This window comes from Muscardinus avellanarius (assembly GCF_963383645.1).
Source record: "Muscardinus avellanarius genome assembly, chromosome: 13".
Lineage (NCBI taxonomy): Eukaryota > Metazoa > Chordata > Mammalia > Rodentia > Gliridae > Muscardinus > Muscardinus avellanarius.
In genome coordinates, this window is record NC_137799.1 from 13,784,127 (window position 1) to 13,812,054 (window position 27,928).

The 27,928-nt window shown below is 42.9% G+C and overlaps 1 protein-coding gene across 5 annotated transcripts; it reads left to right on the plus strand.

The window, feature by feature from the left end:
- Window positions 1–8,804: 8,804 nt before the first annotated feature.
- On the plus strand, window positions 8,805–27,583 carry RBM18 (RNA binding motif protein 18; the record flags this gene model as incomplete). 5 transcript variants are annotated; one of them, XM_080709672.1, is made up of 5 exons in its annotated part: window positions 8,805–8,917; window positions 18,793–18,919; window positions 21,745–21,831; window positions 23,506–23,591; window positions 27,424–27,583. In XM_080709672.1, 5 exons carry the CDS (start codon window positions 8,805–8,807, stop codon window positions 27,581–27,583), a joined length of 573 nt encoding a protein of 190 aa, XP_080565798.1. The 5 variants fall into 5 exon arrangements, with proteins under 5 accessions (XP_080565798.1, XP_080565799.1, XP_080565800.1 ...); XM_080709673.1 differs by having other exon boundaries at window positions 18,793–18,829; XM_080709674.1 differs by lacking the exon at window positions 27,424–27,583 and having other exon boundaries at window positions 21,749–21,831; window positions 23,506–23,590.
- Window positions 27,584–27,928: the final 345 nt, after the last annotated feature.

The window sequence follows — 27,928 nt, forward strand, 5'->3', positions numbered from 1 at the left end:
GAGATCTAAGTAAGAGACCCCACTGCAACTTAAGAAAATAATTCAAACCAATTATCAAGCAACTCCTATAATCTGAACTATACAGGAGGTAATTTAAATACATTATATCTAATCCTTCTTCCAATAGCCTTTAGTAGGAAATATTAACCTCATTTTTCAGTATTAAGGAACTAAGGTTCATAGAGATTTAAATAACTTCCACAGTCTGTAGGACTCCAAACCCCAAGTTCTTTCCACTGCACCAAAATGCCTGTTAAGCAAATGCGCAGCAGCCGAAATCTTTAATGATGCTAATTAAACCCTTATATGAGAAAAAGTACAAAATCTTGATAAAGTTTAAGGGGAGGCAGAGCACTAGGAGAGGACTTTAAATAAGAAAACGATTTCAACAGGCATAAAATGACTGGAAAATTTACACGACAGCATTTAATTAAAATTTTCTTTGGTTTCTTATGCACTGATTACCAATTAGAATGCACTTTAATGTGAGTCTGAAGCATGATTAAGGTTTGAGGTCTTCCATGGTATAGAAGCAAAGCTCTGGAAAATGCCACCCTCTACTTGGTTAACACAAGTTACACATTATACTTGAGGCTTCTGAAAGATGCTATCATCTACAACCACCCACCTCTGAGAATAGTCCTAGCTGACAAATGTAGCATGAATCACTTCTGCCAGGAATCTGGCTATTTACTCAGCTAAAAAATAAGAACAATTACCATCAAATACCTTGAAGCTGCCATCTTTAAAAATAAATCCCATACCTCCTAAAATTTTGATGCCGTATAATGGAGTGAACAGAGCAAGAGCTTTGCAGCCGGGAAGACTAAAAAAATCCAATCCCAGCTCCAGGACTAAATGCTCCTGAGTATCTCTGCACCTTGGTTGCCTATACTGTAAAATGGGATCATCATAATTATGTCTTAGTGTTGAAAATAATGAAGTTAGACAGGTAAAACAGTTGGCAAAGGCCTAGTAGACAACAGGAGACTTAAAATATCTATTAACAGTTTCCATTTTTTCTTTTTCCCTCTGGTACTGGGGACTGAACTCAGGAGCATTCAGCCCTGTCATTCTTTATTTTGAGACCGGGTCTCACTGAGTTGCGGAGGACCTCACCAAGTAGCTGAGGCTGGCTGCGAACCGCGATCCTCTGGTCTCAGCCTCCCGAATGCTGGGATTACAAGCGTGAGCCACCGCGCCCGGCTGAGAAAAATAATTCTGATCTTAAAATGAAATAGTGAATGCATCTCAAATAACCCAGTGCCTGGAATATGGTAGCTGCTTCAGAAATGTAGACATTATTATCATCATTATTTTTGAAAAAGAAAAGCAAATAATTTCTCTTGATGAAATTTTTAATAGCAAGTGATGCTAGATATCAGCAGTATAAGAAGTCTATATAAGCCGGGCGTGGTGGCGCACGCTTGTAATCCCGGCGCTTGGGAGGCAGAAACAGGAGGATCATGCAGGTTCGAAGCCAGCCCCGCGCGCTGGCTTAGGAGACCCTGTTTCCAAATAAAAATGTAAAAATAGGTCTGGGAGTGTAGCCCGGAGGTAGAAGGGCTTCCAGGAACCCCAGTACCACCAAAAAAAAAAAAAAAAAAAAAAAAGAAGTCTATATAAACACATCCGAATGAAAAATTTTCCTTTTGAGGAGAGGATTGAACCCTGAGGCATAGAGACATTGTATATCCTAGCTAAACTGAGCTATACACTTAGCCCTTTTTTAAATTTTGAAACAGGGTCTTGCTAAGTTACTGAGGCTGGCTTTGAATCTTCGATGCTCCGGTCTCAGCCTCCCAAGTACTGCGATAACAGGCATGGGCAACTGAACCCAGCTTCTTTTTTTCTTTTTTTTCTTTTCTCCTTTAATTGTATCAGGGCTGGCGAAGTAGCTCAGTGGCAGAGCACTTGCCTAGCATGCATGAGTCCCTGGGTTCAGTCCCTAGTACCACAAAAAAAGGAATAAATATTTGTTTTTCAATAGCTATTATTCACTGAAGTCAGGCCTGAACTGTTTGCTTTACTTATTTCATTTAACCCTGTCAATGATGCCATAAAGAACTAATACCCATTTTACAGATGTTGAAATTTAGGCTTAGAGAGATTAAATTACTGTCCAAGGACATCACGCTAAGAGCACAGGCCTGTTTGAGAAGAAGTGTTTGCTAAAGTTTGGCTTAAAATGTTTCTATATCTAGGTTTTTGCCTAATATAGCCAATGCCTAATTCATACTTATATCCAAATATGGCTGGATTTTTAATCTACAGGGTCTCAATCTGGCTGTTCCCTTCATGACAGGTTTCCTGGTGTTCCTGTTGCAAGTCATAATACCAACCCACAAGGCAACAGGAAATCAAAACGGGTTAGAAATAAACAACCTTTGACAGAAAAACGCGGCACCCAAAAGAAGTCCCAGTACACGTGAACCGGAAGACTATTCTATAAATAAACCACATAGCTGAAATGCTTAAGGCGTAGATTTTAATTGCACTCAAGTCAGGAAATTTCAAAGTGGAGTTCAATAAAGGCAGTCCCTTGGATCTTTTGACTGTAAGCACATGCATCTTAACATTCAGTTTAACAGAGACGAAGGCTTAAAGTTGAGAAGAAACTTGTTATGCGAGCCCAAGTATTATCCAATAAAATAAAGCCACACTTGGAAAGCCATGTGGCAAAGGTGTCCAGGCTGTGCACAGCCTGGACCTGGAATCTCAGTCTCCCACTCACCACAGGTCTGACGCTCTCTGAGTTACAGATTCCATCACATCATTATGATGGTGAAGCTAATGAACTCGCAAGACACTCGTACCATTAATAATAACAACAGCTGCCATTTATATAGTGACCAGAAACTACTCTAAGTGCTTTACATCCCTTAATTCTCTTAAACCTTAGGATAGCCCCGTAAGTACTACCATCACCCCCATTTCACACGGGGGAAAACAGAAGCACAAATGAACTGCCCATTGTGTGAACTCGGGCGATCGAGCTGGAGTCTGTGCTCTTAATCACTACACTATACTGCATATATAAAACAGTGTGCTGTTTGGCACCCAGGAGATGCACAAAAAATGGTGGCTATTAAGTTATTCCAACTGTTGAAGTCATTTTAAAACTATCTAAGAAGTACATTTTTTCCAAAGTTGAAGGAATCTCAAAACTTGAATTTGCTTATTCTTCACAGAAAGTACATTTTAATTTTGGAAAGAACTAGACAATAAACCCGAGTCCTGCCTTATCCACTGTCCCAGCAATCCTTTCTAGTAATCCACCTGTGGATTAACTCACAAATTGCACATTTTTGGGAACATGAGACCATACTGTATAGAAAGCACTTTCATGTGTGTCTTTGTGTTGGATTATAAAATAAACTGATCTTTCATTTCCTCAAGTGCTCCTCCTGCTCCAGGATCTTCATACCTGTCACGGAATCTGCTTGGAATGATCTTCCCTTGCCTTTTTTCCCTTACCTATTTTGCTTTCAGATTTCAGCTTTACCACCACTTCTTCAGAACATGCCTTCTTTGGCCACCTTCTCCAACCCAACCAGGCTACATGTCCTGTAGACTCATAACACCCTCAACCTCATCACAGCATTTAACTGTTAACAATATGTTACTACTTATGTAATCACTTGACTCTTGTCTAAATCCCTCCATATGACTATATGTGCCACAAGGACTAATCTATGACTCCCTGCTATATCTTCCATGACTAACAGTGCCTGAACACAAAAGATACTGTATAAATATGACTACACAAATGCAAGTCCAGGAAGTGTATAAATCCTTGCTTGATGTCAGAAGGCTGGTACCAGGGTTAGCATCTACACCTCTGACTGCAGGTGATGGGTTCTACTTCTTAAGGCTGTCTCCACCATCCCCTGGTCTGCCAGATGTGTGCTTAACATCCTTGTCTAAATTGAGTGTCTTATAAAGGGTTCGTTTTGTTTTCATGGTAGTGGGGATTGAACCAAGGGGCATTCTACACTCCAGATCTTTTTTTAAAAAAATTTTGCTAGGATTTATTTATTATTATTATTATTATTTTTTTTTTGGTGGTACTAGGGGTGGAACCCAGAGGCCTTCTACCTCTGGGCTATACTCCCAGACCTATTTTATATTTTTATTTGGAAACAGGATCTCACTAAGTTGCTGAGAGCTTCACTAAGTAGGCAAGGCTGGCTTCGAATATGTGCGATCCTCCTGTCTCAGCTTCCCAAGCGCGGGGATTAAAAGCGTGCCACCATCACGCCTGGCTCTTGTTAGGTTTTAGAAAGCCTCACTACATTGCTGAAGCTGGACTCCAACCTGGGATCCTCCTGCTTCAGCCTCTCAAGTGTACTTGAGAATTACAGGTATGTGCCACTGTATCTGGCTAAAAAGCTATTTTTAAATATCTGACTCTACACAAAATCATTATGTCCTTAGCACAGCCAAAGGGATTAAAAAAAAAAAAAATAGCAAGTGGAGAAAGAGCTTTTGCCTAAGGGCTAGGAGTTCTGAGTTCCAATGTCCCTACCTCGTAACTCTCTGTCCTGTCATCCACCTCCTTTAGAGTTATAAGCACCCATATTCAAAATACATTTGTGGTGCCCGGCATGGTGGTGCACGCTTGTAATCCTCGTACTTGGGAGGCTGAGACAGGAGGATCGCACAGGTTCAAAGCCAGCCTCAGCTACTTAGTGAGGCTCTTAGCAACTTAATGAGACCCTATTTCCAAATAAAATATAAAATAGGTCTGGGAGTATAGCCCGAAGGCAGAAGAGCTTCTGGGTTCCACCCCCAGTACCACCACCAAAAAAAAAAAAAAAAACATTTGTGGTAATTCTTCCACTGACCTGTGACTGGTAGCAAGTTATTTCTCCTACCTACGTTTTGTTTCCTCAAAAGCAAAATGAAGAAGTCAGGTTTTTATCCTTTCCAACTAAAAAGCTCTTCATGCTTCTAGGAAATGCAATTTAGTGTGGTTAAAGGAAAAAGGCGCCAAACTTAGAGAAGACCTAGGAAAGAGTCCTGTTTCCAGCACTTCCTAGCTATGTGACCTTAGACTGACCAAACTCTCTGGACCTCAAGCTCACCTGTAAAATGTGTCAGGGTTACGTAAATGTCAACTGCTTTCCCACTGGACTGCAGAGCGCAGTCGTTACAAGTTCAAGCTTTAGCCGAGCGTGGTGGCGCACGCTTGTAATCCCCGCGCCTGGGAGGCAGAGACAGGAGGATCTCGCAGGTTCGAAGCACTGTTTCCAAATAAAAAAGTATAAAAATAGGTATAAAAATGGAAGTGTAGCCCGGAGGTAGAAGGGCTTCCAGGATCCCCAGTACCACCAAAAAAAAAAAAAAAAAAAAAAAAAAAAAGTTCAAGCTTTAGAGTCAGACCTAAGGTTTGAATCTCAGTTCCATTACTTGATATCCGCGTGACCCTGGTGAAGTCCTCCTCTTTGAGCGTCCGTTTCTCCATCTTGGGGAGTAACAATACCTACTCCCATAGGGTTGCTCTGGAAATGAAATGTTCCTGTGCGGTGGTGTGCTACTACTAACTGGCTACGTGGCAATTAGAAGTCCCACAGCATCCCCTAAATTCCTAGCTGCTGAGCCGAGCCCCGCCCCCACCCGGAGCCACCCGCTCGGAGGCCCCCAGCCCCGCCCCCAGCCGTGAGGTCAGGCCGGACTCGCTAGGGACAGGTCAGGAGCGGTAGAGTGGTCCGGTGAGATGCCCCTGAAATCTTCCATCCGCGCCTCGAGACCCACCGAGGCCACTCACCCACTATCGCCCAGGTTACTAGGGCAGGACTCGTGCGGCGGCGGCGGCGGCGCGGGCGTCATGACGTCACGCGGCGCGGCGGCGCATGCGTAGCGCGTCACGGGCGGCCCGGCAGGCGGCGGGCGCTGGGGAAGCAGACGCAGCTGGACGTCCGTCGGGCCGGCCTTGGGACCCGCGTTCGGGGCATGAGCGGAGGGCACAGAGCCGAGGCCACCAGGTGAGTCCGGCCGCCGCGTTCCCCTGCAGCGCAGCGCCAGCCCCACGGGGAGGTCCTAGCCGAGGCCGCCCTGGCAGGACCGGGCGCAGGCCCCGCCCCGGATTGTCCTGCCGCTGGCCCGGAAATAACAATCCGTGGAAGGACCCCCTCGCCGCTGGGAATGCGCTGCCCGGATTGGGAAGCTGGGGTTCCAGGCCCGATCCCGCCTTAACGTGTAGGAACCCGTGCTTTTGCTTCCCTGGACTTAACATTTCGTAGAATGGCTGTTTCTGGCTTCCAGGGTGGTTGCTGCTCGGCTGGGAGGACAGATGTAAAAGCATTGTCGTGAACTCCTTATCCAAAGGGTTGTCGCCATTTGTGCAAGCCCAAAGAATTTTGGTAGTTGTGTGCAGTCTGCACTTTAAACCACACTTTACCTTTCCTCGAAAAGCCCCATGCTGAACTGCAACCCGTGTGGCCTTTTTTTAACACTCGAAACGACCTCAATGAGGAAGGAAGAGGAAACTGAGGCTCCGAGTAGAGAAATGTCTTGCTCCATTTATGCACTAAATATTGAGAACGAGCAATGAGCCAAGCAGTGTAGTAGGCGCTGGGGATCAGATCGTGATCTGGATTAGCAAGGCCCAGTCCTGTAGGGGCTTACATTCTAGTGAGGGAAACAGCACCAAAACCTTAAATGACTCATCGAAACCCCATTATATGGGGAAAAAAAGAGATTGCCATAGAGAATAGATAGGGATTCGGCTCTGTTAGGTAAAGCCTTTTTGTGAAGAAGACACTTAAAAGGGAGGTCATATGACTTGCTAATGTCACAGTAGATTAAAAGTCATTATTTGAATCCAGACCTCTCTGGCCCCATATTCTGCATGCTTCCCATCAAAACATGGTACCTTTTTGCCATATTAAACAGCTTTTGGTAGTATTGCTATTTTTTAGGCCTAAGAAAAGCAGAAGTTCCTATCATTCAACTCTCAATTCAAACTTCATCTCCTTTAGAGAGAGGCCTCACCATTCAGTTGAAGGTAGTCTGATCCCATGTCAGATCACCCTGTATAGTTGTGTTTTAGCATTTATCACTAATTATATCTTACTTATTTTGTCCTGCTCTCCTTCCATTTATAAGCGTCCTGAGGGCAGAGACCTTGCCTTCTTCACTGCTCAGACCCCAGTAATTAACTAGACAGTGTCAAGGAAATTGAAACTCAGTATATTTTAAACAAATGATCTATAAGAAAGTTGGGGTGAGCAGGGAGAAGACAAACTGTTTCTCCCATTTTCACATCTGGGATTCTATTTGTGTCTGTTTTACCTTTCTCTTAGGAAGTAAGACCAAGGGCTGTGGCTTATTCATTTCTCTATTTCCAGCCTGGCCCAGTTTAGTAATTCATAGCTGCTTGTCATATATTGCTGAACAGACTAAAGATGTGAATGGGAAAGGAAGAAAAATACCCTTGCGTGCAAGGGATAGATAAGCATGTTCAACAGTTAACCCAGGGATGCTGTGTGCTAGACTTTATGCCATGCTGAGATGGATGAATAAGAGACGGTCAGCTGTTGTTAAGACAGTTCCTGCAGCGCTGAGCTTTGTGGCCCTGCTAGACATATATAGGACACGGGTTTTAAGTAGGACGTGTGTTTTCTGAAGTCTGGCATGGCCTGTCATCTTCCAACCCTTTATTCCTTCTTTCTTTACCACATTACACATTTATTAAAGCCTTCATTTTCATCGATCATTTCTGGTTTGGTTCTCTCAGCAACCTTAACTTATAAGCCAGACAGCGTTTATTATCTAAGGATGAGGAAACCAAAGCTCAAGAGAAAATCAGCCTCCATTGGAAAAGTCCCAGCTTGAGAGCAGGACTGACGCCGTGCTTTCTGCTCTTCCCATTACTGTCTCCTTCACGGTCCTCATTCTCCTTGGCTGTGAAATGAGATATTTCACAAACTAAGACTAGTAGTGGACTAGTCTTGAGTGCTATTCTAAATGCTTAAGGGGTAGTTACTCAGTAAGTCTACACAGCTTCATAAGGTATGTCCCCATTGGACAGATGAGGAAAACAAGGCAGAGTTGTTGGTAACTTACCCAAAGTTGTACAGCTAGCAAATGGTGGAACTGGAATGACTAAGGAAGAAATTAGTCTCTTGTGCCCACCTCTCCAAAATGAAAATACTAGCTAATGTGTATTAATTACTTACTCTTGGTAGATACCATGTTTTGTGATTTTGTTTCATATGCTACCTTTAATCATCACAACAACTCTTAAAAGAACAATTGTCTTCATTTTTATATTTGCGGAAATAGAGGCCTAGAAAGTTCAGATAATTCACTTCACACAAACTTTCAAACCCAGTTCTAACCCCACAGTCTGTACACAGATTTTTTATTTTGCAGTACTGCTTCTACCACGAGGAAAAGGCAGATAATGCTGCTCTCCCCTGCCCAGCCTCTTTGGTGCTGTTAATACTTTCCTGATGGTTTCCAGGCTCATTTTGGTGACCACTCCTGAACCAAGTGTCATGTACTAATACAGGTCATGTACTAATAGAGGCCTCCTGCCCAATCAGCTCTGGCTTCCGAGGGGAAAGCATGAGGTTCTGCACCCAGCCCTGGTGCCTGTTTCACCTTCAGCGACAGCATCTTGCTCTGCTGCCAGAGGAAGCTGATTGTAGGTCCCTGGTTGTGGAATAACTGAGGCCTCGGAAGGACTGCCTTCCTTGGATAAATGTATGTTGGGTTGAGGTTAGTCTCGTGTTCACACAGGATTGCTCCTCTGCCGTCTGAATGTTCCCATTGCCCTTAGTGTTTCATAGAGATTGATGGAAGCAGAAACCAAAACTCTTCCCCTGGAGAACGCGTCCATCCTTTCAGAGGGCTCTCTTCAGGAAGGACACCGATTATGGATTGGCAACCTGGACCCCAAAATCACAGAGTAAGTCTGTCGCCTGAATTTATTACCTGCAAAATTAGGATGTTTGTGGTGATAGCATTCAGAAGAATTTTCAAAGGGTATGGAATGTTATTGCCCCCATTATTTGTTTTAGTTTATCTTTGAAGGAAATATAATGTTGTTATTAGGAAATTACCTTGTCACATTTCTTACGTTTGCACTCTGCTACTGTAAGGACACAGATGGAATGCTTTAAAACATAAGGCTCTTTTTTTTCCCCTACTGCCAAATATGTTCTTCCATTTCCAACTAACTAAATCCTTATACCCAAAGGCTACAGGGAATTGTTTTCTAAAAACAGCTTTGGGTATGTTTTGTCTCCCAGAATGAAGGATAAGCAGAAGTGTCAGTACTTTTGCAGCAGGCAGAGGGGTCCCACTTGACCGCAGTTCCTGAAAGCAGTTGTATAACCATAGACAAGGAGAGGGAAAGGGGATCTCAGAGATCATCCAGCCCCTTTTCATCCACTCACTAAATGATTTGAGTGCCTATTGTGTACCAAGTGCCATTCCAAACGGTTCTCGGGCATTTTAAATCTGAGGAACCCAGCCGGGCGTGGTGGCGCACGCTTGTAACCCCCGCGCTTGTGAGGCGGAGACAGGAGGATCGTGCAGGTTCGAAGCCAGCCGCGCTGGCTTAAGAGACCCTGTTTCAAAATATAAAATAGGTCTGGGAGTGTAGCCCAGAGGTAAAAGGGCTTCCAGGAACCCCAGTACCACAAAAAAAAAAAAAAAAAAAAAATCTGAGGAACCCTGTCATGAACAAAAATAATTGGAAGCCATATATAAAATAAAAGCTCAGAGTTACTCTGATCAAAAAAGAGAGGTAAGCCGGGCGTGGTGGCGCACGCTTGTAATCCCAGCATTCAGGAGGCTGAGACCGGAGAAGTGTGGTTCGCGGATAGACTCAGCTACTTAGGCCCTCTGCAACTCAGTGAGACCAGGTTTCAAAATAAAGAATAAAAATTAGGCCAGGGGCTATAGCTCGGAGGTCGAATGCCCCTGGGTTCCATCCCCAGACCCTCAAAAAAAAAAAAGATGTACCCAGAACAAGCTTTTGTCAGCTGCCACCCTTTCTTTGCTGATCCCCAATGAGGCTCTGGAACCTGTAAGGTCTCCGTGGAACTCACTTGAAAACCTGTGAAACAATCCAGATCTGCTGTGCTGTAATAGAGGAAATGCGGGCCCAAGAGGCCGAAGTGCCTTGCCCAAGGTCACGGAGCTAATTGAGTGGAATTGTCCTGATTCCGCACTCTTTCCATCACAGCTACTATAGTGGAAAGGAATTCATCAGCAGAGACTTGAGAGGCTTTTCCTTCCCCCAGTTGTTTGGTAAGCGGAAGGTGGAGGTAGGAGATCAGTAAAGGCCAAGTGAATTGAGCTGCTCCGGGTCAGTGTGTAAAGCAAGCCTGGAGTGGATCAAGTCCTAGAAGCTCACTCCCTGTGGAATAGCGCTTAGCGAAGGGAGAGGAGAAGGGAGGCTGCTCCTTGGAGTCTGGGATGAGGTGTAATTTAAGAATTGAGATTATGAGAGAGAAAAAGGGATGTAAATTTATAGATCAGGATCATGACAGGAAGTTTAGTTTCTTAAGCCTCCTCAGACTCAGATCAGCTAACTCTAGATATGTTTGGGTCTCTATTGAAATTATGATCATATTTAAGATATATGCCCCCGTATTAAGTTACCTTGGTCACAGGGACCCTGGAATATAGATTGCATTCATTTCAGTTCTCATTTACGGTTCATGGCATTGAGGGCAAATGTGTGCATCTGCCCAACCTCTCAGTGTCTGTTCATCAGAGAAGATTTTCCATCATGTAAACACCACGCTCTGAGGGGACCTCACAGAGTGGTTTCCATCCCCACCTCTGCGTGTCTGGATGGAAATCTACAGGGTGGAAACGGTGTTGGTTGTGTTGGCTGCGGTTCCATGTAATGATACTCTTACGCTAATTGTGTCCTGCTGCTTCTCGGGGAGGCACAGAGAGGCATTTGCTGCCCCAATTTATGTCATAAATTGGAGTAGATGAGTGTTTTCTTCAGTTAGAGCTTTGCTGGGAACATTGAATCAAAATGTTCCCACTGATATCTCAGTTCCTTTTACATCGTGTCAAAGGTGGACATCAAGTTCCACACCATAGACCACGGCCTTGTGCGCTACCTGTGGCATCCCCCTTCTGGATCACCCAGACACTCTCTGCTGCTTTTCTTCTTTGGATTCCTTACCTTAAAAGAATGTCTATTAAGCCGGGCATGGTGGCGCACGCTTGTAATCCCAAAATTTGGGAGGCTGAGACAAGAGAATCTCGGTTCGCAGACAGCCTCGGCTACTTAGTGAGGCCTCTTGCAACTCAGTGAGACCCTGTTTCAAAATAAGAATGAAAAATAGGGCTGGGAGTGTTCAGAGGTAGAATGTCCCTGGGCTCCATCCCCAGTACTGCAAAAAAAAAAAAAAATGTCTATCAAAATGGTTTATTAGATAAAAGTTATTTTCTTTTGAAAGGCATAACTACTGATCATAGCTTATGGTTAACAAAATGTTTAGTATTACCTCATTTTATTTACTTAATTATAAGCAGAGAAACCTAACATTTAAGTAAGATAAGCCTTATCTTGTGAAAATAATATGATTTTCTTCCAAGTACACTTGAATCCTTCTCTTCTCAGGATAGATAATGGTGAGGATAGATGAATAATTAAAATGAAGTCTTTTCCAAACATTGTAATATCTTGTAAATAACTTATGTAAACATAGGATACTATCCAGTTTTAGAAAGTAATAGTTGAATCCAAATTTCTGAACATCTAATGATTCTCTTTGTGTGTGTGTGTGATACTGGGGATTGAATCCAGGAGTGTTCTGAGCTACATCCCCAGCCTTAGTTTATTTTTTATTTTGAAACAGGGTTTTGCTAGGTTGCTGACAGTCTCACTAAATTGCTGAGGCTGGCTTCAAGCCTGTGATCCTCCTGTCTCAGCCTCCCAAGTACTGTCACTACGGGCGTGCTCCACCAGGCCTGGTTTTCTCATGATTCTTGACAGAAGTTTGCAGAGCATTTTTCGGTTTCCCTAAATAAGCTTACCCCACGCCCATGATTTGTTGCCAGCTCTGCTCTTCCCCTTCAACATTCCCTTCTCATCCCTCTTTCCTGTGTGTGTATTCCTACCCCTTCCCATCTCTTCCTGATCTCTTATAAACTGGGTCAAATGCCCCTCCTATACAAATGGGTTTTTACCACTTTTTCTTTTTTTTTGCTACTGGGAACTCAACCCAGGGGCATTCTGCCTCCAAGCTATGCCCTCAGCCTTTTTATTTTTTAATTTGAAACAGAGTCTCACTGAGTTGCTGAGGCTAGCCTTGAACTTACTATCCTCTTCTCTCAGCGCCCCAAGTCCTGGAGTTACAGGCATGCTCTGGGCTCCTTGTTAACAATCTTAGAAAACAAATTATAGCATGTATGTATTGTCATGAGAATTTATGGGGATATGTAGAACAGTAGATTTTTTTTTTTTTCTTGGTACTAGGGATTGAACCCAGGGACATTTACCACTGAACTATACCCCCAGCCTTTTTTCTTTGTTTTTATTTTGAAACAGGGTTTCTCTAAGCTGCTGGGGCTAGCCTTGAGTATGAATCTCCCACGCACTGGGATTCTGCATGTACCACCACACCCAGCTAACAATGTCAGTTTCTAACAGCAACACTTTTCCATTCAATTTTTCCTAGTTTATGATTGTCTTAGTCAGTGTGTGTGTGTGTGTGTGCGTGCACGCGCACACGCGTGCACACATGCATGCTCACACTTGGTTATTAATGTGAGTCCTGCTCAGGTTATAATAGAATGTTCATCAGACTCCTCTCAACAGAATATGCATTCTTGACTAACTGCTGAGCATTCTGATAACTATGCTGCTTGTTTATTTGTGTTCACTCTGGAATTGCAGACCTGACCATCTTAGGCCTGTGCTACATGCCAGAAATACTTGTATGACTGAGTAGATCTTACAGACTTGGGTTTAAGGGCGTGTGATGCACTTTTATTTAAGGAGGTAGCAAAGGCCAAATCCATGTTCTTTCTATTGTAGTCTTATTCCTCAACTACATATTTTACTTCATATTTCTTACCTATAAAATAAAAATATCCAGCCAGATGTGGTGACACACGCTTTTAATGTCCATGCTTGGGAGGCAGAGACGGGAGGATGGTGCAGGTTTAAGAGACCCTGTTTCCAAATAAAAACATAAAAAGTAGGTCTGGGAGTGTGCCCCAGAGGTAGAAGGGTTTCCAGTAACCCCAGTACCACCAAAAATAAAAAATAAAAGTAAATAAATAAAGATGTCCAACTAAATGATATAAATATTTTTTTCCTCTAATATTATATGAAGTCCTCTTATTTGAGCTTGTAACAAATTTGGAAGGTAAATGGAATAGATATTAATTTCCTTGTTTTATAGGAAAAGAGTTAAGTGAGTTGGCTCCATTTACTGAAATAGTTAATGATGGGACCAATTTCCCACTGTCTAAGTAGTGCACTTTGCACAAATATTCTAATAGAATAATTGAACAGTCATGACCTAAAGTATCCTGTTTTAAATTTAAACATGTAGGGCTGGGCGTGGTGGTGCACGCCTATAATTCCAACATTCGGGAGGCTGAGACCAGAGGATCGCGGTTCACAGATAGCCTCAGCACTTAGTGAGGCCCTTCGCAACTCAGTGAGACCCTGTTTCAAAATAAACAATAAAAAATTGGGCAGGGGGTGTAGATGGAGGTCAGATGCCTCTGGGTTCCAGCCCAAGACCCACAAAAAAATTAAAAAATAAATTTAAACATGTAGGGACTTCTTTTAAGTTGTTGTGGGACCCAGTTGAATTGTAAGGTTAAATAATACCTCTAAATATCATTGCCAGCACCTTCAGTGGAGAAGCCAAAAGTTAATGTCCCTGGACATCTATTTTCCATGCTGTGGTTTCTAATAGGGTTACTACTGGCTTCTTTTTCAAATACTGACTGCTCATGTAGAAAGCTAAATTAATAGCCTCTGCACTATACGTATGAAGGAGAAGTATGAGAGAGAACAAAGCCAGTAGAAATTCTAATAGAGCATTCCAAGTGAAGGGAAATCATAAATAAAAGTAAAAACAAGAAAGATTGTTATATGTAAGCAGACCATCAGGAATACCTTTTTGCCATAAGGAGAAGTTGAATACCAAATAATAAAGCATGTAAGAGGAATTGGAAGGGCAGAAACCGAAGATGAAGCTTAGTCAGGAGGAACTGCATAAACGAGCCTGCTGTCACTGTCACCTGACTGGAGAGTCTGAGACACGATGGACATCATTGAAGAGGCGTGGAGAGTTCAAGATGGTTCTGAGAGGTGTTTTGTCATTTTTTTTGTGGGTCAGAGGATGAAGCACGGGGCCTTGAGCACCTGAGTGTTCTTGCCTGTGGAATGTAAAAGCCTCCTGTCCCCTGACCATGAGTAGCTGGGAAGGGCTTTCTGTCTGTGGTAGGGAGGAGGTCCATTCAGGGCATGTTGTCAACTTAAAAGCAGTGGAGAGCCAGCTCAGTGGGAGTGTCCTTCTGACGCACACCCTTAGGGATGGACTAGATAAGCTAGAATTAAGGGAAATAAATGCTTGAGCACGTGAGAGCAGTGTGTTCACCCTGAGAAACCGCTTTCTTTCTCAGCCCATTCCTTAATTTTCTTTCCATTGTCCATGCTTCTTTTCGTGTTTCTATTTGCATGAAACAGCTTTTACTGTTTACTTAAATCTGAAACACAGTAAATCCACTTAAAACATTCATAGCCTAGAACATAAAGACATGCCCCATAATAATTTGCATACATAAATTTTTCTATAAAAATTATGCATTAAAATAGTATTTTTGCTGCGCTCAGTGGTACATGCCTGTAATTCCAGCTACCTAGGAGACAGAGGAAGGGAACGCAAGTTCAAGGTCAGCCTGGGCAACATAGACCCTGTTTCAAAAAAAAAAATTTCCTCCCCAGAGGGAGAAAGGATGTGATTCCAAGGATTGAACGCACCTTGTACATGCTAGACAAACACTCAACCACTAAGCTACATCCCCTGCACTTAAAATAATCTTAAATGTCATTTCATTGGCTTCCAGTTGCATACAACATCAAATTAAAATTCCCTAAGCAGAGCCGGGCGTGGTGGTGCATGCTTATAATCCCAGCATTCAGGAGGCCGAGACCAGAGGGTCATAGTTTGCAGACAGCCCTAGCTACGTAGCAAGGCCCTTCACAAATCAGTAGGGACACAAAAAGAAGAAATTAAAAAAAAAAAAGACTAAAAACTAGGGCTGGGGGTGTAGCTCGGAGGTACCGTGCTCCTGAGTTCCATCCCCAGTACCACAATAAATAAATAGATAGATAAATAAATTTCCCTATGTATGCAACACCCTTCACTCCTGTCCCATACCTGTGTCCAGCCCCATCCTTCAGTGCCTAGCCCTGCTCTCTTCCAAAGGATCAGTCTCTTTCCCGTTTTACCTTTGCACGTGTTATTCCCTCATGCCGACACACTCCGCTCATATCCCACCCCTTTCACAAGGCTTTTCTTAACTACCATCTCCCTGTACAGTGTAGCTCCCTTCATCTGTGCACGTACACACCTAGTGTAAACACACTGTTCTATAGTTCTTTGATTGTATATCGCTCCTGTTAACCAGACCATGAGATCCTTGAGGAAGTTTCTTTCATCTGGATAGTCTGACTACCTTCTTGTAGGTATCTGTTTTAATGTATGTATGGCTTAATTGCTTCTGTGCAATCAGGCAGGAAGGGTGTTTTAAAGACTGCAGAAAGCACTGAGTTGCAGAAATGTGTGTGGGGCTCCTCCTCCTGAAGGCAGCAGGGCGCACGTTTTGGCCAGCAAAGCCGGCCTCTGATGAGTAGTGAACTCTCCCATACTCTAGCAGCAGATAAAAGTGCTTGCAGATGTGAAAGCAAGATCCTTCAGGCTTTTCACTATCGGAGCTTGCAGTCCCCATCTCCAGGAAGCAAAATAGTAAACATTTCATTCCTTTTGTTTCAGTGTTCCGATAATTTCAAGAAATTATCAAACAAGAAAAGAAATCCTAGAGAAGTTGAAAGACACAGACCTAAGCAGATGTTCCTGGAATCTTAAGGTCGCACTTCTCAGGCAGAATGTGTTTGTTAGCTTTACAATGAAAAATCTGTTGGCAGGCTTTTTTTTTTTTTTTTTAACTGAGTAAATTAAAATTCATTTCCTAGGAAATGCCAATCGTGTTACCTTCCTGCTATTAAGCAGAATGGAGCTAATGAAACGATGGCCAGCCCAGCCCACAGTAGCCTTAGGCTGCTTTTTTAAAAAATGGGTTTCACCACCATTCTCTGGCAACTGGCAGTGTAGAGGTTTGAATGGGCACAGTGCGTGGATGTGCAGATGCCAGTGAAAGACCCCGGGGGACTCTGATTGATACCCACCTGTCTGTATCAGAGCTTCATTCTTGCTGTAAGCCTGCTTAGACAATCAAGTAAAAGCAGACATGGAGACTTGTATATGCCTTCCCCTGAAGAGTCACCTATATTCTCACTGAGTTAGGGTCATGGTTGTTTTCCCTTTCAAAACAGGTCCAAAGACTGTTTTACTCTCCATAATATGCCTTGGGGCCCTCCATCCTCCCCCAGTACTGGTCCTGTATTATGTCTTTCTCACTCCGTGGTGTCAGGTACCTGATCTAGGATAACGGGCTTGCTCGTTGATGAGCATTAGTATCGAATTTAGTAGAGCTTATGATCTATTTCATATCTCTCTGCCTCCCAAAGGAGAGTCTTGCTGAAGAATAAAATCTTGATGAGTTTCTTCTAGAAAACAATTTAAATATAAATGTGGCTATAAGGACAACTTGACTGACTCCCTGTGGGGTAGAATTCCCAGTAATAACAGATTTAGCATGTGGGCTGATACCTTTTTAGTATCACAGGGACAGCATTGTTTAGAGAAAGCCTTGACTCCGTTTGAATAGCTTGGAGGATGCCAGGAGGAAGGCCAGAGGAAAAGGAAACGGGAGAGCTGTTGGTTTGTCTCACCCTTACATCAGATGACAGGAAGTCAGAGTTGAGATTGGCCACAGAAACCTGTTAAGGCCACATCTGTTTGAATAGCTTAAAAGCCCTATAGAAACCAAAAAAGGTTTAAAGCTTAGAATCCAAGAAAAAGATGAGCGGGGTAGCAAGCAATAACTTGGAGTGAACTTCCTGCCAGGAATAAATGTCTTCCTTGACAGGGTTCTTTATTTGACCAACCCCATAGTATATGCTGTGTTAAGGCAACAGAGGTTGGTTAGTTACTGTGGCTGGATGACCCACAGGACTGACCTGCCTCCCCTGCCCTGTGTGAGGTCAGCCACCCATACTCTATCTAAAGGATCTGTCACATCAGGGACAGGAACTCTCAAGCTCTCTGCTGTGCTTTGGTTTCTGGCAGAGTTCCTCCAAAGTGTGATTTGGGTCTAATGATTAGCTACAGAATCTAATAGAGAAGCATGCATGGTGGTACATGCCTGTGATCCCCGCACTTGGGAGGTTGAAACAGACGGATTGCAGGTTTGAGGCCAGCTCAGCAATTTAGACCCTGTTTCAAAATAAAAATAAATAATGCCAGGCATGGTGGCACACACTTGTAATCTCAGCATTCGGAAGGCTGAGACTGGAGGATCGTGGTTCGTGGACAGCCTCAGCTACTTAGTGAGGCCCTCCGCAACTTAGTGAGACCCTGTTTCAAAATAAAGAATAAGCCAGGTGTGGTGGTGCACGCTTGTAATCCCCACACTTGGGAGGCGGAGACAGGAGGATCGTGCAGGTTCGATGGCTTAAGAGACCCTGTTTCCAAATATAAAAAAGTATAAAATAGGTCTGGGAGTGTAACCCGGAGGTAGAAGGGCTTCCAGGAACCCCAGTACCACCACCAAAAAAAAAAAAAAGAATAAAAAACAGGGCAGGGGGTAGCTCGGAGGTCAAATGCCCCTGGGTTCCATCTCCAGACCCGCAAAATATAAATAAGAATTAATTAATTAAAAGGGCTGGGAATGAGCCGGGCGTGGTGGCGCACGCTTGTAATCCCCGCACTTGGGAGGCTGAGACAGGAGGATCGCGCGGGTTCGAAGCCAGCCTCAGCTACTTAGGCTCTCAGCAACTTAGTGAGACCCTGTTTCCAAATAAAATATAAAATGGGTCTGGGAGTATAGCCCGGAGGTAGAAAGCCTCTGGGTTCCACCCCCAGTACCACCAAAAAAAAGGGGGGGGGGGCTGGGAACTAAGCTTAGAGGTAGGATGTCCAAGGGTTCAAATCCTAATACCCCCACCAACACACACACACAACACGCCAACACGCACACACGCACAATAAGGAAATCTCCAGGATTTTTTTTTTTTTGTTTGTATGTATGTATATGTATGTGACTTTTGGAGTATGGGCATGTGTTTCTGATGGAATAATGGTTACTCACAAATGCTATTTCTTTGCCAAGAAATTAAAAATAAATAAATTGACACTATTTTTGAGCTTTTCTCCAAAGGGAAAACAAATGGTACTTGTGGGCCAGACAGCTGCTTGTTAGGTGTGGCGTTTTGTTTGGTATTTTCATGTTGGACGGATGCATAGGCATGGCAATTCCAGTGGCCATTCCAAGTGGAGGCAAACAACTCCATTTGCCAAGTAAACTAGCACTGGGGTTTGGAGGCAGGCAGGGGCGAGGGCAAGAGATTTAACCCCGGGGGGAAATGATCTGCTTTTCTCTCTCACTGGGGCTGAGAGCCAGCAGGACCCCAGAGTGTGCTCACGTGCTCATCTTCCCCCACAGATACCACCTCCTCAAGCTCCTTCAGAAGTTTGGTAAGGTGAAGCAGTTTGACTTCCTCTTCCACAAGTCAGGTGCTTTGGAAGGACAGCCTCGAGGATACTGTTTCGTCAACTTTGAAACTAAGCAGGTAATGGGCTTCCTCCCCTTCTGTGCTACTTAAGTGCTTTGTTGTGTGCTCTTGGCATTTGTGTATCTCTTGACCGCTAGACTGGCAGCGCTTGGTGAGCAGGAGCCAGGTATGATCTCCTCTGTGTCCTGTACTGAATACTACAAGAGGTGCTCCCTGACCAGGTCAGTTAGTGCATAGCCTGCGAGGTCTCCTCTCCCTGGGCCAAGGTGTCAAGTGCCTGGGATGCTCTTGTTGGACCCGGGGCACCTACCTCCCAATCCTCTTTTGTTTGTTTCTTTGATAGCTGGCCCACAAAGCCTCCTTCTCTTTGTAGTAGTTTTGCCCTGAGGGACAGAAACCCTGACTGTGGTGAGCCACCCACAAACTCCATTTTATTTAAAATTTTTATAAATGTGCCCTTCTTGATGTCTGGAAACAAATGCCTAAAAGTTTTAGTTAATGTAGAAGAGAATGTTCATATATACATATGTCTTCTTGTATTAAAATTTAGATCTTAAAGTAGAAATGAATCGTTAAATGAAATTGGAGTGTTATTAAATATAGTCTGTTTAGTATTTTTATAATTCATGTAGAAACATTGTCAAATTATTGTCTTATTAATAATTTATGTGAATGTTTTCCTTATTATAAAAATAATACATACATATTATGGATGAAAATATATAGAATAAAAAAAAATTAAAATTCCATCCCCAGACCTGCAAAAAAAATCAGAGCCCAATACCTTGAAATAATCACTTAGTATTTAGTCCTATATCTTTCCAGTCTCTATTTCTTCACATTCACACATGTAACATGCAGTTGATAACACACAAATCAGCTCTATTACCATGTTTATTGCTCAGAATCTATTGAAATTTCTCTGACATCTCATACACATAAGAAAGCATTCTATATTGTGATGTGGTCTCACTGGTATGTACATTATGTGGGTGTGTACAGATAAAACTAATCTGCGCCTAAGATTTGCACGTTTCATTGTATGACTTAGAATGCCGTTTGAATCTAGTCAGTATATTTTTGATGAATGTGTACTTCATATAAATGTTATTTGACCCCTAATTATTAGCTATTTGAGTTATCTTCAATGGTTGACTAGTGTAAACATCACAGTAGTGAATATCTTTATAGCTCTTACTATGTATTTGTTACACTTATGGTAAATGAAATGGCTCCTCAGAGGGCACGCATATTTTCTCCTAATACAATTGCCAAAATGGCTTCAAGAAATGATGTATCAGTGTAGGAGAATGTCATTTTTCCTCACCAGTTCTGTGTATTTTTATTTCTTCTAATTTTTGCAAGTATAGAAAATAGTGATATATTCAAGTTTTTGAGAGAAGTGAAAGAATTCCCATTTTCAGTATTTTTAAGAACTTCTGTCTTCCTTACTGATGGTGTTAATGAGGATTCTTAAGAACAACTAAATTCAAAGGTCATGTTGGGGGCAGATGTTGGTTTAAAAATGCTGAGCTACAAATTACAAAGCATACCTTGTATTTCTAGATTTTTTATTAACTTTAAACAAATCTCAAATTCATTTAGTCTCAGTTTTCAGCTAAAAATGAGGACTAAAAAGGGGGTTACCTTATAGAAAGTTGGGAAAGTATAAAAACACAGCTAGCATTTAGTATCACTAAATGCATGAACTTTGAAACAGTATTTTAAATAGAAAATTGTTACATATCTTCTGCTGGCATCTTATTACTGCTGATGCTTCAGAACTAGTAGAGTACCATATAAATCCCAATAGACCAAATGAAACTTAAGAGAAGTCTCTTACCTAGCACTCTAACTTCACATTCTGTAGTGAAGTAGGATGGCCATTGTGTATCCAGTGCCTGGCACACCGTGGGTACTGGAAAGAAACATTTGCTGAATGCCCTGCTGCTGAGCTCTGGAGGGCTGAGCAAACCACTGGTGAAACCAGACTGGGTGCTTATTTGTAGTCCTGCTTGGTCTTGGATAAACCCCCCTGCTCTCTGGGGCTTCCTATTTCTCCTCTATTCCTTAAGGGTTTCTTCACCCCCACTAAATATGGGTCATACTTGGCTGAATGCCTTCTAGAGAGAGATGGAGCAAAGAAGCTTTTGTCAGGATGGGAAAGTACAGCCAGTTTCCCTGGGAGTGACGTAGGCTGACTGTTACCAGCTTCAGGAATTCCTTTCAACCTTGCTGCTCCTGTATCTGATGGGGAAAGGGTCAGGGAGCTTGTGGCTCTTAAAAGCAGATGTGTCATTGACTCACGCGTACACCTTGTCGCAGCCTCTTTGACTCACCTCTGCTTTTTCCGGCTTAGTTTCCTTCACTCCCATGTCCTTTGAAGCTGGTCCTGTTCCTCACTTTGGACCCCGGGAGTAAGCGCTAGTCCAGGAGAGAGTTCCGGGCTGCCTGCGGGGACTGCCATCCCTGGAGGAGTGGAGAATGGTATTGCCTAAGAAGGACAGTACTGCTAGCTCACATCTGTTAAGTTTCACCGTGTGCTTGGCGTGCACTCGTTGAATCCTCACAACAGCCTCAGAGCAACAAATAGTAAGATCAGTATTTGACAGGTGACAGAGCTAGAGCTAGACCCGCCAGACATCGTGCTGCCAACAAGTGACAGCAGGATTTGAATGTTTTGTCTTCCCAACTTAGAAAACCCTCATACCTTTGTTTTTGCTTTTGTTATTCTGCCTTTTAAAATTATAATCTCTTTGCCAAGTATTTATCAAAAGCCATTTGGGCAGAAACTCAACCATCAAAGCTGGTGAGGCCCAGTGAGAATACAAATAGTTTAAGCCTTTGAATTTCTAACCAACTTTCTTTCCTCTCCTGGACAGGAAGCAGAACAAGCCATCCAGTGTCTCAACGGCAAGCTGGCTCTGTCTAAGAAGCTGGTGGTGCGGTGGGCACATGCCCAAGTCAAGGTATGGCTGGGAGGCTGGGAAGGCGGCGCGGCCTCGTCCCGGGTGAGTCTGCACGAGTCGCTGGCTCCTCCATTTGCATCACAGCCTCTTCGCATCTGGAGCAGCCGCGCTTTGGTCTCCTACTTGTATTTACCATGTGTGTTGCCAGATTTTTCTTTTGAGAAACATCTCAGGAGGGATTAAGTTCCTTCGTTGTTTCTCTCCACATACCCACAGATCCTGTTTTTGATTGATTTTTCCATGTGGTTGATGTGTATGCTCAGACCTCTATCATTTTTTCAGTGGGGGTTGTTCTTTGGAGGAAGAAAAATGCATTTACTTTTAAAAATTAGTTGCTTTAGGCTTTGTTGGGCTCTTCCCAGCCTCTCATCTCTGCGGAGAGTTTGAATTTGTTTATTCTAAATGCTTAAGAAACGGGTAGTTTCTAGCAGTACTTGCAGCACTGGCATCTCTGTGCTCCCAAGGTCTTGAGAGTTTGTTAGAGTATGATTTGGGGGACTTTGCAGTGCCTGCGTTGTCTCCAAGCCCTGCGAAGTGGCAGACTGCCCTGTTCATCCTGTAGTTGGTCTCTGGGGAGAGTGCATTAGAAAAGGGGGAGAAAATGGCATTATGTTCCAGCTGGCACAGAGGTGGTGAAATGTGTGGACTGGAGCAGTCCCAAGAGTCCATTCTCCTTCTGCAGTGGGTCTTGACAAACTTGGCTGCAAAAGGATTTGTAACAGTCAGCGTGGGAGCTTCAGCCTTTAGCTATGTGGCATAGTGTATCATCAGAGACACCCCAGTGAAGTGTCACGGAAACTGAACAGACTTGTAAGCACTGTGTCCAGGCTTAAAAACAAAGCCGGGGCATTGGGTCCTTACCAGCATTTCAGGTAATTACAGAGCCTTCTCAATTTCTAGGATGTGTTGCCTTCAAAATAGAAACAACAAGGAGAATTACCCAATGCTTTTTTACTCAAAAGAAAATCAAGTCTCATTTGCCAAACTGGCTGTCATTTTCTCATTCTGCATCGCATTGAAAATGCACCCCAGAGAAAACATCCTTCATTCCTGTCTTTGCTTTAAAGATTTCTGCCTAGTGATGCTCTTCTCCTGTAAATCTTTGGCCAGAAGCTCCTGGTGCTCTGTAATACTATATTTAATTTTTATGAGAAATATGCAATTATCTGATATCAAATTAAACTCTTCCTATAAAATGTGTTCTGTATCAGCTACCGAAAGCTATTATTCATTACGTTTTCTTCTCCACTCAGGCCTATTAAGAGTTGAATATTATTTTTGGTACTTTGCTAAATCTAGCAGAATTTTTTAAGGGTTTTGAATAAAACAAATATTACAAGAGGCGATATGTGACAGTTAAAACAGAATGTAAGAAGCAGTCCTGCTGTGTGTTTGTACCATCTGTGAATTTGAATGTTTAAATTCTTTCCCTATCAAATAAGGAGGACTAATTGCTAGATGGAAGCTTCTTCCCAACTTCTTTTTCTAAACTTACAGTTTTTAAGCCAAAACTGCATGGAATTTTGCATTAATTCAAAGTGTAAAGCAGTCCTAAAATTGTGTAGAAATATGCTGATGATAAGCTGGGTGGGATTAGCGTTTCTCACCCATGCACTAAAATAAAGGGCTGGTTTCTGCCCAGTTGAAGTAATCTCCCCTGTTTCTTATTTTCAGAGATATGATCATAACAAGAACGATAAGATCCTTCCCATCAGTCTTGAGCCGTCCTCGAGCACTGAGCCTACTCAGTCTAACCTAAGGTAAGCAGCCCCCTGACAGCATTCAGTCAGGAGCCTGGGCCGTTTCTTCATTGTGCACCTTCATTCGCACCATAGGGAATATGCAGGCTTTAATGAAGAATAGAACCTATCAGCTGATGTGTTCAGAGATGTGTTCTGTTGACCTCCAAACTATACATTTCCTCTCCTCCCATCCCCCAAGATCTCCTCCTCATAGAAATCAAGCCTTGTTCTTGGTACTGGTAATGCAAAGAAAAATGAGACACAGCCCATACCCTAAAAACAAGCATTTTAATAAGGCCACAGGTCCCTTTGGCATTTGTCATTATGCACTGATTCCTCCCTAACCATGGGCTCCCTTATATAAAATTTTGGTTTGCAGACATTTGATTCTGTGTACCATCGTGGCAACTTTAATAGCTTTGGTTCTAGTTTGTATGAATCGTCAGTTACTTCTTTGGAGTTAATTTAAAACAGGGGCACTCAGGGTTGGGTAGAGAAAAGGGGAAGTTAAGTGGGTGGTTGGAGCGGTGTTTTTGTTGTTGTTATTGTTGTTGGGTTTTTTTTCCCCACATTGTAGCCTAGGAAGGAATTTTAACAATAATAGTAACAATAGCCAGACTTTATTGAGCTTATTATGTAGCAAGCACTGCACTAAACACTTTATACCCAGTATGTCGTGTCATTATCATAAGTCATTTTACGTATGAGAAAGCTGGAGCTTACAGAACCGGAACGCCTTGGTTGGAATTCAAAGCTAGGTCTCAAGGACTTCAGAATCCAGCCCTGTAGCTGCTACTTCGGAATGGCTGCAGGCTGCAAATGTAGGAATGCAGTTCTAAAGCTTCCAAGGGGAGAGGAAGAAGGTGTGCGAGGGAGCGCCAGGGAGCGCCAGGGACACGTAAAACGATGTGTGTGGGTGAGGGTCTAGGCAGAGGGGAAATGCCTTTCTCCTGTATTACCTGCACCAAACAAAGCAGTGAAAGCCTCTCACCAAATTGCGGGGGGGGGGGGGGGGGCAGCCCTGAAATTTCCAGGGTGGCACATTGAAATGTTACAGTTACTCATTCAAGTTTATTGTCATAATAGTTCTTAGTTTGTGTTTCCTTTATTGTTTTGTGCTGCGTTTTTTTTTTTTTTTTTTTTTTAAGCAAACAACTGAAAAGGGCTGGGGAGGTAGCTCAGTTGTAAAGTACTTGCTAACATGCCCTAGGCCCTGGGTTCATTCCCCAGTACCATAAAAATAAATAAACTTAAAAAACAAGAACCTGATTCCTCTAGATTTAATAGGAACTTTTATCCACTGTGCGATTGTCCCTATGAGATTTGAACTACCTTGGTCACAGGTAGATTTTTTCAGCAAGGCTTTTATAACTATAACTGCATGAATGACTGAATTTATTTCTTTATCATCTCCATGTTACAATGAAGATGTCTTTAGTTTTTTTTTTTTTTTTTTTCTTTCAGTACTAGGGATGGAACCTTGGGGGTATTCTACCTCCAAGCTACACACCCAGCCCTATTTTTTTTTTTTCTTTATTTTGAAACAGGGTCTGAGTGCAAAGAGCCTCACTAAGTAGTTGATGCTGTCCTTGAACCACGAACCTCCTGTCTCAGCCTCCCAAATGCTGGGATTATATGCGTGCGCCACCACACCCAGCTCCTTTTTTATTTTTGATCCTTTGGATTGGACCTGGGGGCATTCTATCTCTGAACTACACCATTGGCCCTTTTTATTTTTTTTAACAGGGTCTTATAAAGAGAGTCTTGCTAAGTTGCTGAGGTTGACCTTGAACCTGCAGACCTCCTGTCTGCCTCCTACGTACTGGAATTATAGACTAGCACCAACACTCCTAGCTTTTCTTTAGTTTCTTATAATTAGTATTTGCCTCTTGTTTACCAAATAGCCTGGTGTTTTCCGTTTATTTTTTTAATCTGGGGAACCTCAGTTTACATCTTTCTATTAATGTCTACAGCTAATTATAGAAGGTTATTTCCCTGTGACTCATACAAAATGCAGGGCTGACTGTTTCATTAATAGAAGTGGTGCCAAACTGCATGTTGGTAATAACCTCAGTATTATTTTTACTGTAATTTAGGATTTTTTGTTTTGTTTTGGTGCTTCTGGGGATTAAACCCAGGGCCACTGTACCTCCAAGGTAAATCCCCAGCCCTTTTTATTTTCTGTTTTGAAGCAATATCTCTAGGTTGCTGAGGCTGGTCTTGAACCTGCAATCCTCCTGTGTCAGCCTCCTGAGTACTGGGATTACAAATGTGCAGCCACCATACCTGGCTAATCTTTTTAATTGACACAAAAATTGCACATATTTATGGGGGGCTATGTGATGTTTCAACACATGTATACATTGTGCAATTATGTTCAAATCAGGATAAACTTATCTCTCCTCAAACGTTTAATCGTTTTTTTATGTTGACTTAGGTTTTAAATATTTTGCCCATGAAAATGTATGGATATGTATAGCAGATATACACCTTTTAAGCATCTCTAGAAGATTATGAACACACCCCTTCCAAGTTTCTATCACTAGTGACAGCCGTTGCCAGTGTCCCTTGAATGAATCTGTGGGACACAACTTACCCGCTGCCTGAGTGCTCTGCCTCTTGTTCAGGGATAGCAGAGACCCCAGTCAGGAGAGATGCCTCACCACTTCAGCGTGTCCTCGCCCTTTCTGTGTAGTGCAGAGCTGCTCAGCTCTCGTTCTAGTGGAAAGAAAACAGGACCGGCATTGGTGGTTGAGTTTGCTAGCTGGGTGAGCCTTGAGCCTGTTACTGCCTGTGTTTTTTTACGTGTAAAATATGGATGATAAGCCTTGTAAGGTTATTACAAGGGTTAGAAACAATAAAAGAGAATTTCTAGGCTTTCCAGATTTTTTTTTTTTCATTATTACTTAGTAATTCAAAAGGTAGTACAGGCTGGGCGTGGTGGCGCACACTTGTAATCTCCGCGCTTGGGAGGCAGAGACAGGAGGATCACGCAGGTTCAAAGCCAGCCGAACTGGCTTAAGAGACCCTGTTTCCAAATAAAATTTTTAAAACGTATAAAAAAAAAAAATAGGTCTGGGAGTGTAGCCCGGAGGTAGAAGGGTTTCCAGGAACCCCAGTACCACAAAAGGTAGTAAGGGCCAGATGTGGTGGCGCACGCTTGTAATCTCAGTACTTGGAAGGCTGAGATAGGATTGCAGGTTTGCAGGGAGACTCAGCTACTTAGTGAGGCCCTCAACAACTTAGTGAGACCGACTTTCAAAATAAAGAATAAAAATAGGACTGAGGGTGTAGCTTAGGGATAGAATGTCCCAGAGTTCAGTCCCCAGTAACACACACACACACACACACACACACACACACACACACACACACACACACAGAGAGAGAGAGAGAGAGAAAAGGCAAAAAATGAATGCAGTATGATGGTTAATAGCATGGGCTTTGGGATCAATTTGTATTCAACAGCCCTCATTTGCCGGCTAGCTAATATTGGGCAGGTTATCTGCCTCAGTTTCTTTATCTGCAAAAAATATAACCTACTTAGAATGTCGAGTTTACTGCTGCCTTTAAATGCCTAATCTGCCAAGCACTAGGGTGCTCAGTAGTGTCTGTATCTGAGGATTAAGTGTAATAGCACATAAAATACTCCTCACAGTGCCTAGGCCTGTACTAAAAGCCTCATGCATGGCTCCGACCTGTTATCTTTCTCAAAATGAGAGCATTTACTTTACACGAAATGTTTATATTTAGTGTTGTGTTACTTCCCTAAAGAGGCACAGGAAGTGAAGTGTGCAGCATTCTCTGAATGGGCTGAGGCCACCCTGACCCTCTGCTGTCCTTTTTCCAGTGTCACTGCAAAGATAAAAGCCATTGAGGCAAAGCTGAAAATGATGGCAGAAAACCCCGATGCAGAGTACCCGGCAGCGCCTGTTTACTCCTACTTTAAGCCACCGGATAAAAGAAGGACTACTCCATATTCTAGAACGGCTTGGAAATCTCGAAGATGATGTTTGGGAATTGCTGTGGCCGCAAAAGCAAATTGGTCTCCAGTCCTCAACTCCTGCTTTGTACTTTGTAGATGTGAACAGTACTGTCCAACAGCACAGTCACATGCTAGATTTGGAAACATGGCATTTTTGGACATTCATGTGGATGTGTCTTCCCTGAACTATGTGTGGAGTTGAGCATCATCCAGAATAAATAAGATTGTGTCCAAAATTGTGATTTGAACACTGGGATGCTCTGATTGGCTGGCTTGTTTGGATGCATAACTCCAGGACCGTCACATGGTGTGCCAGAGAGAAGGGAACATACGACATGCTAGAATTTAAATCAGGACCCTAAATTTATCA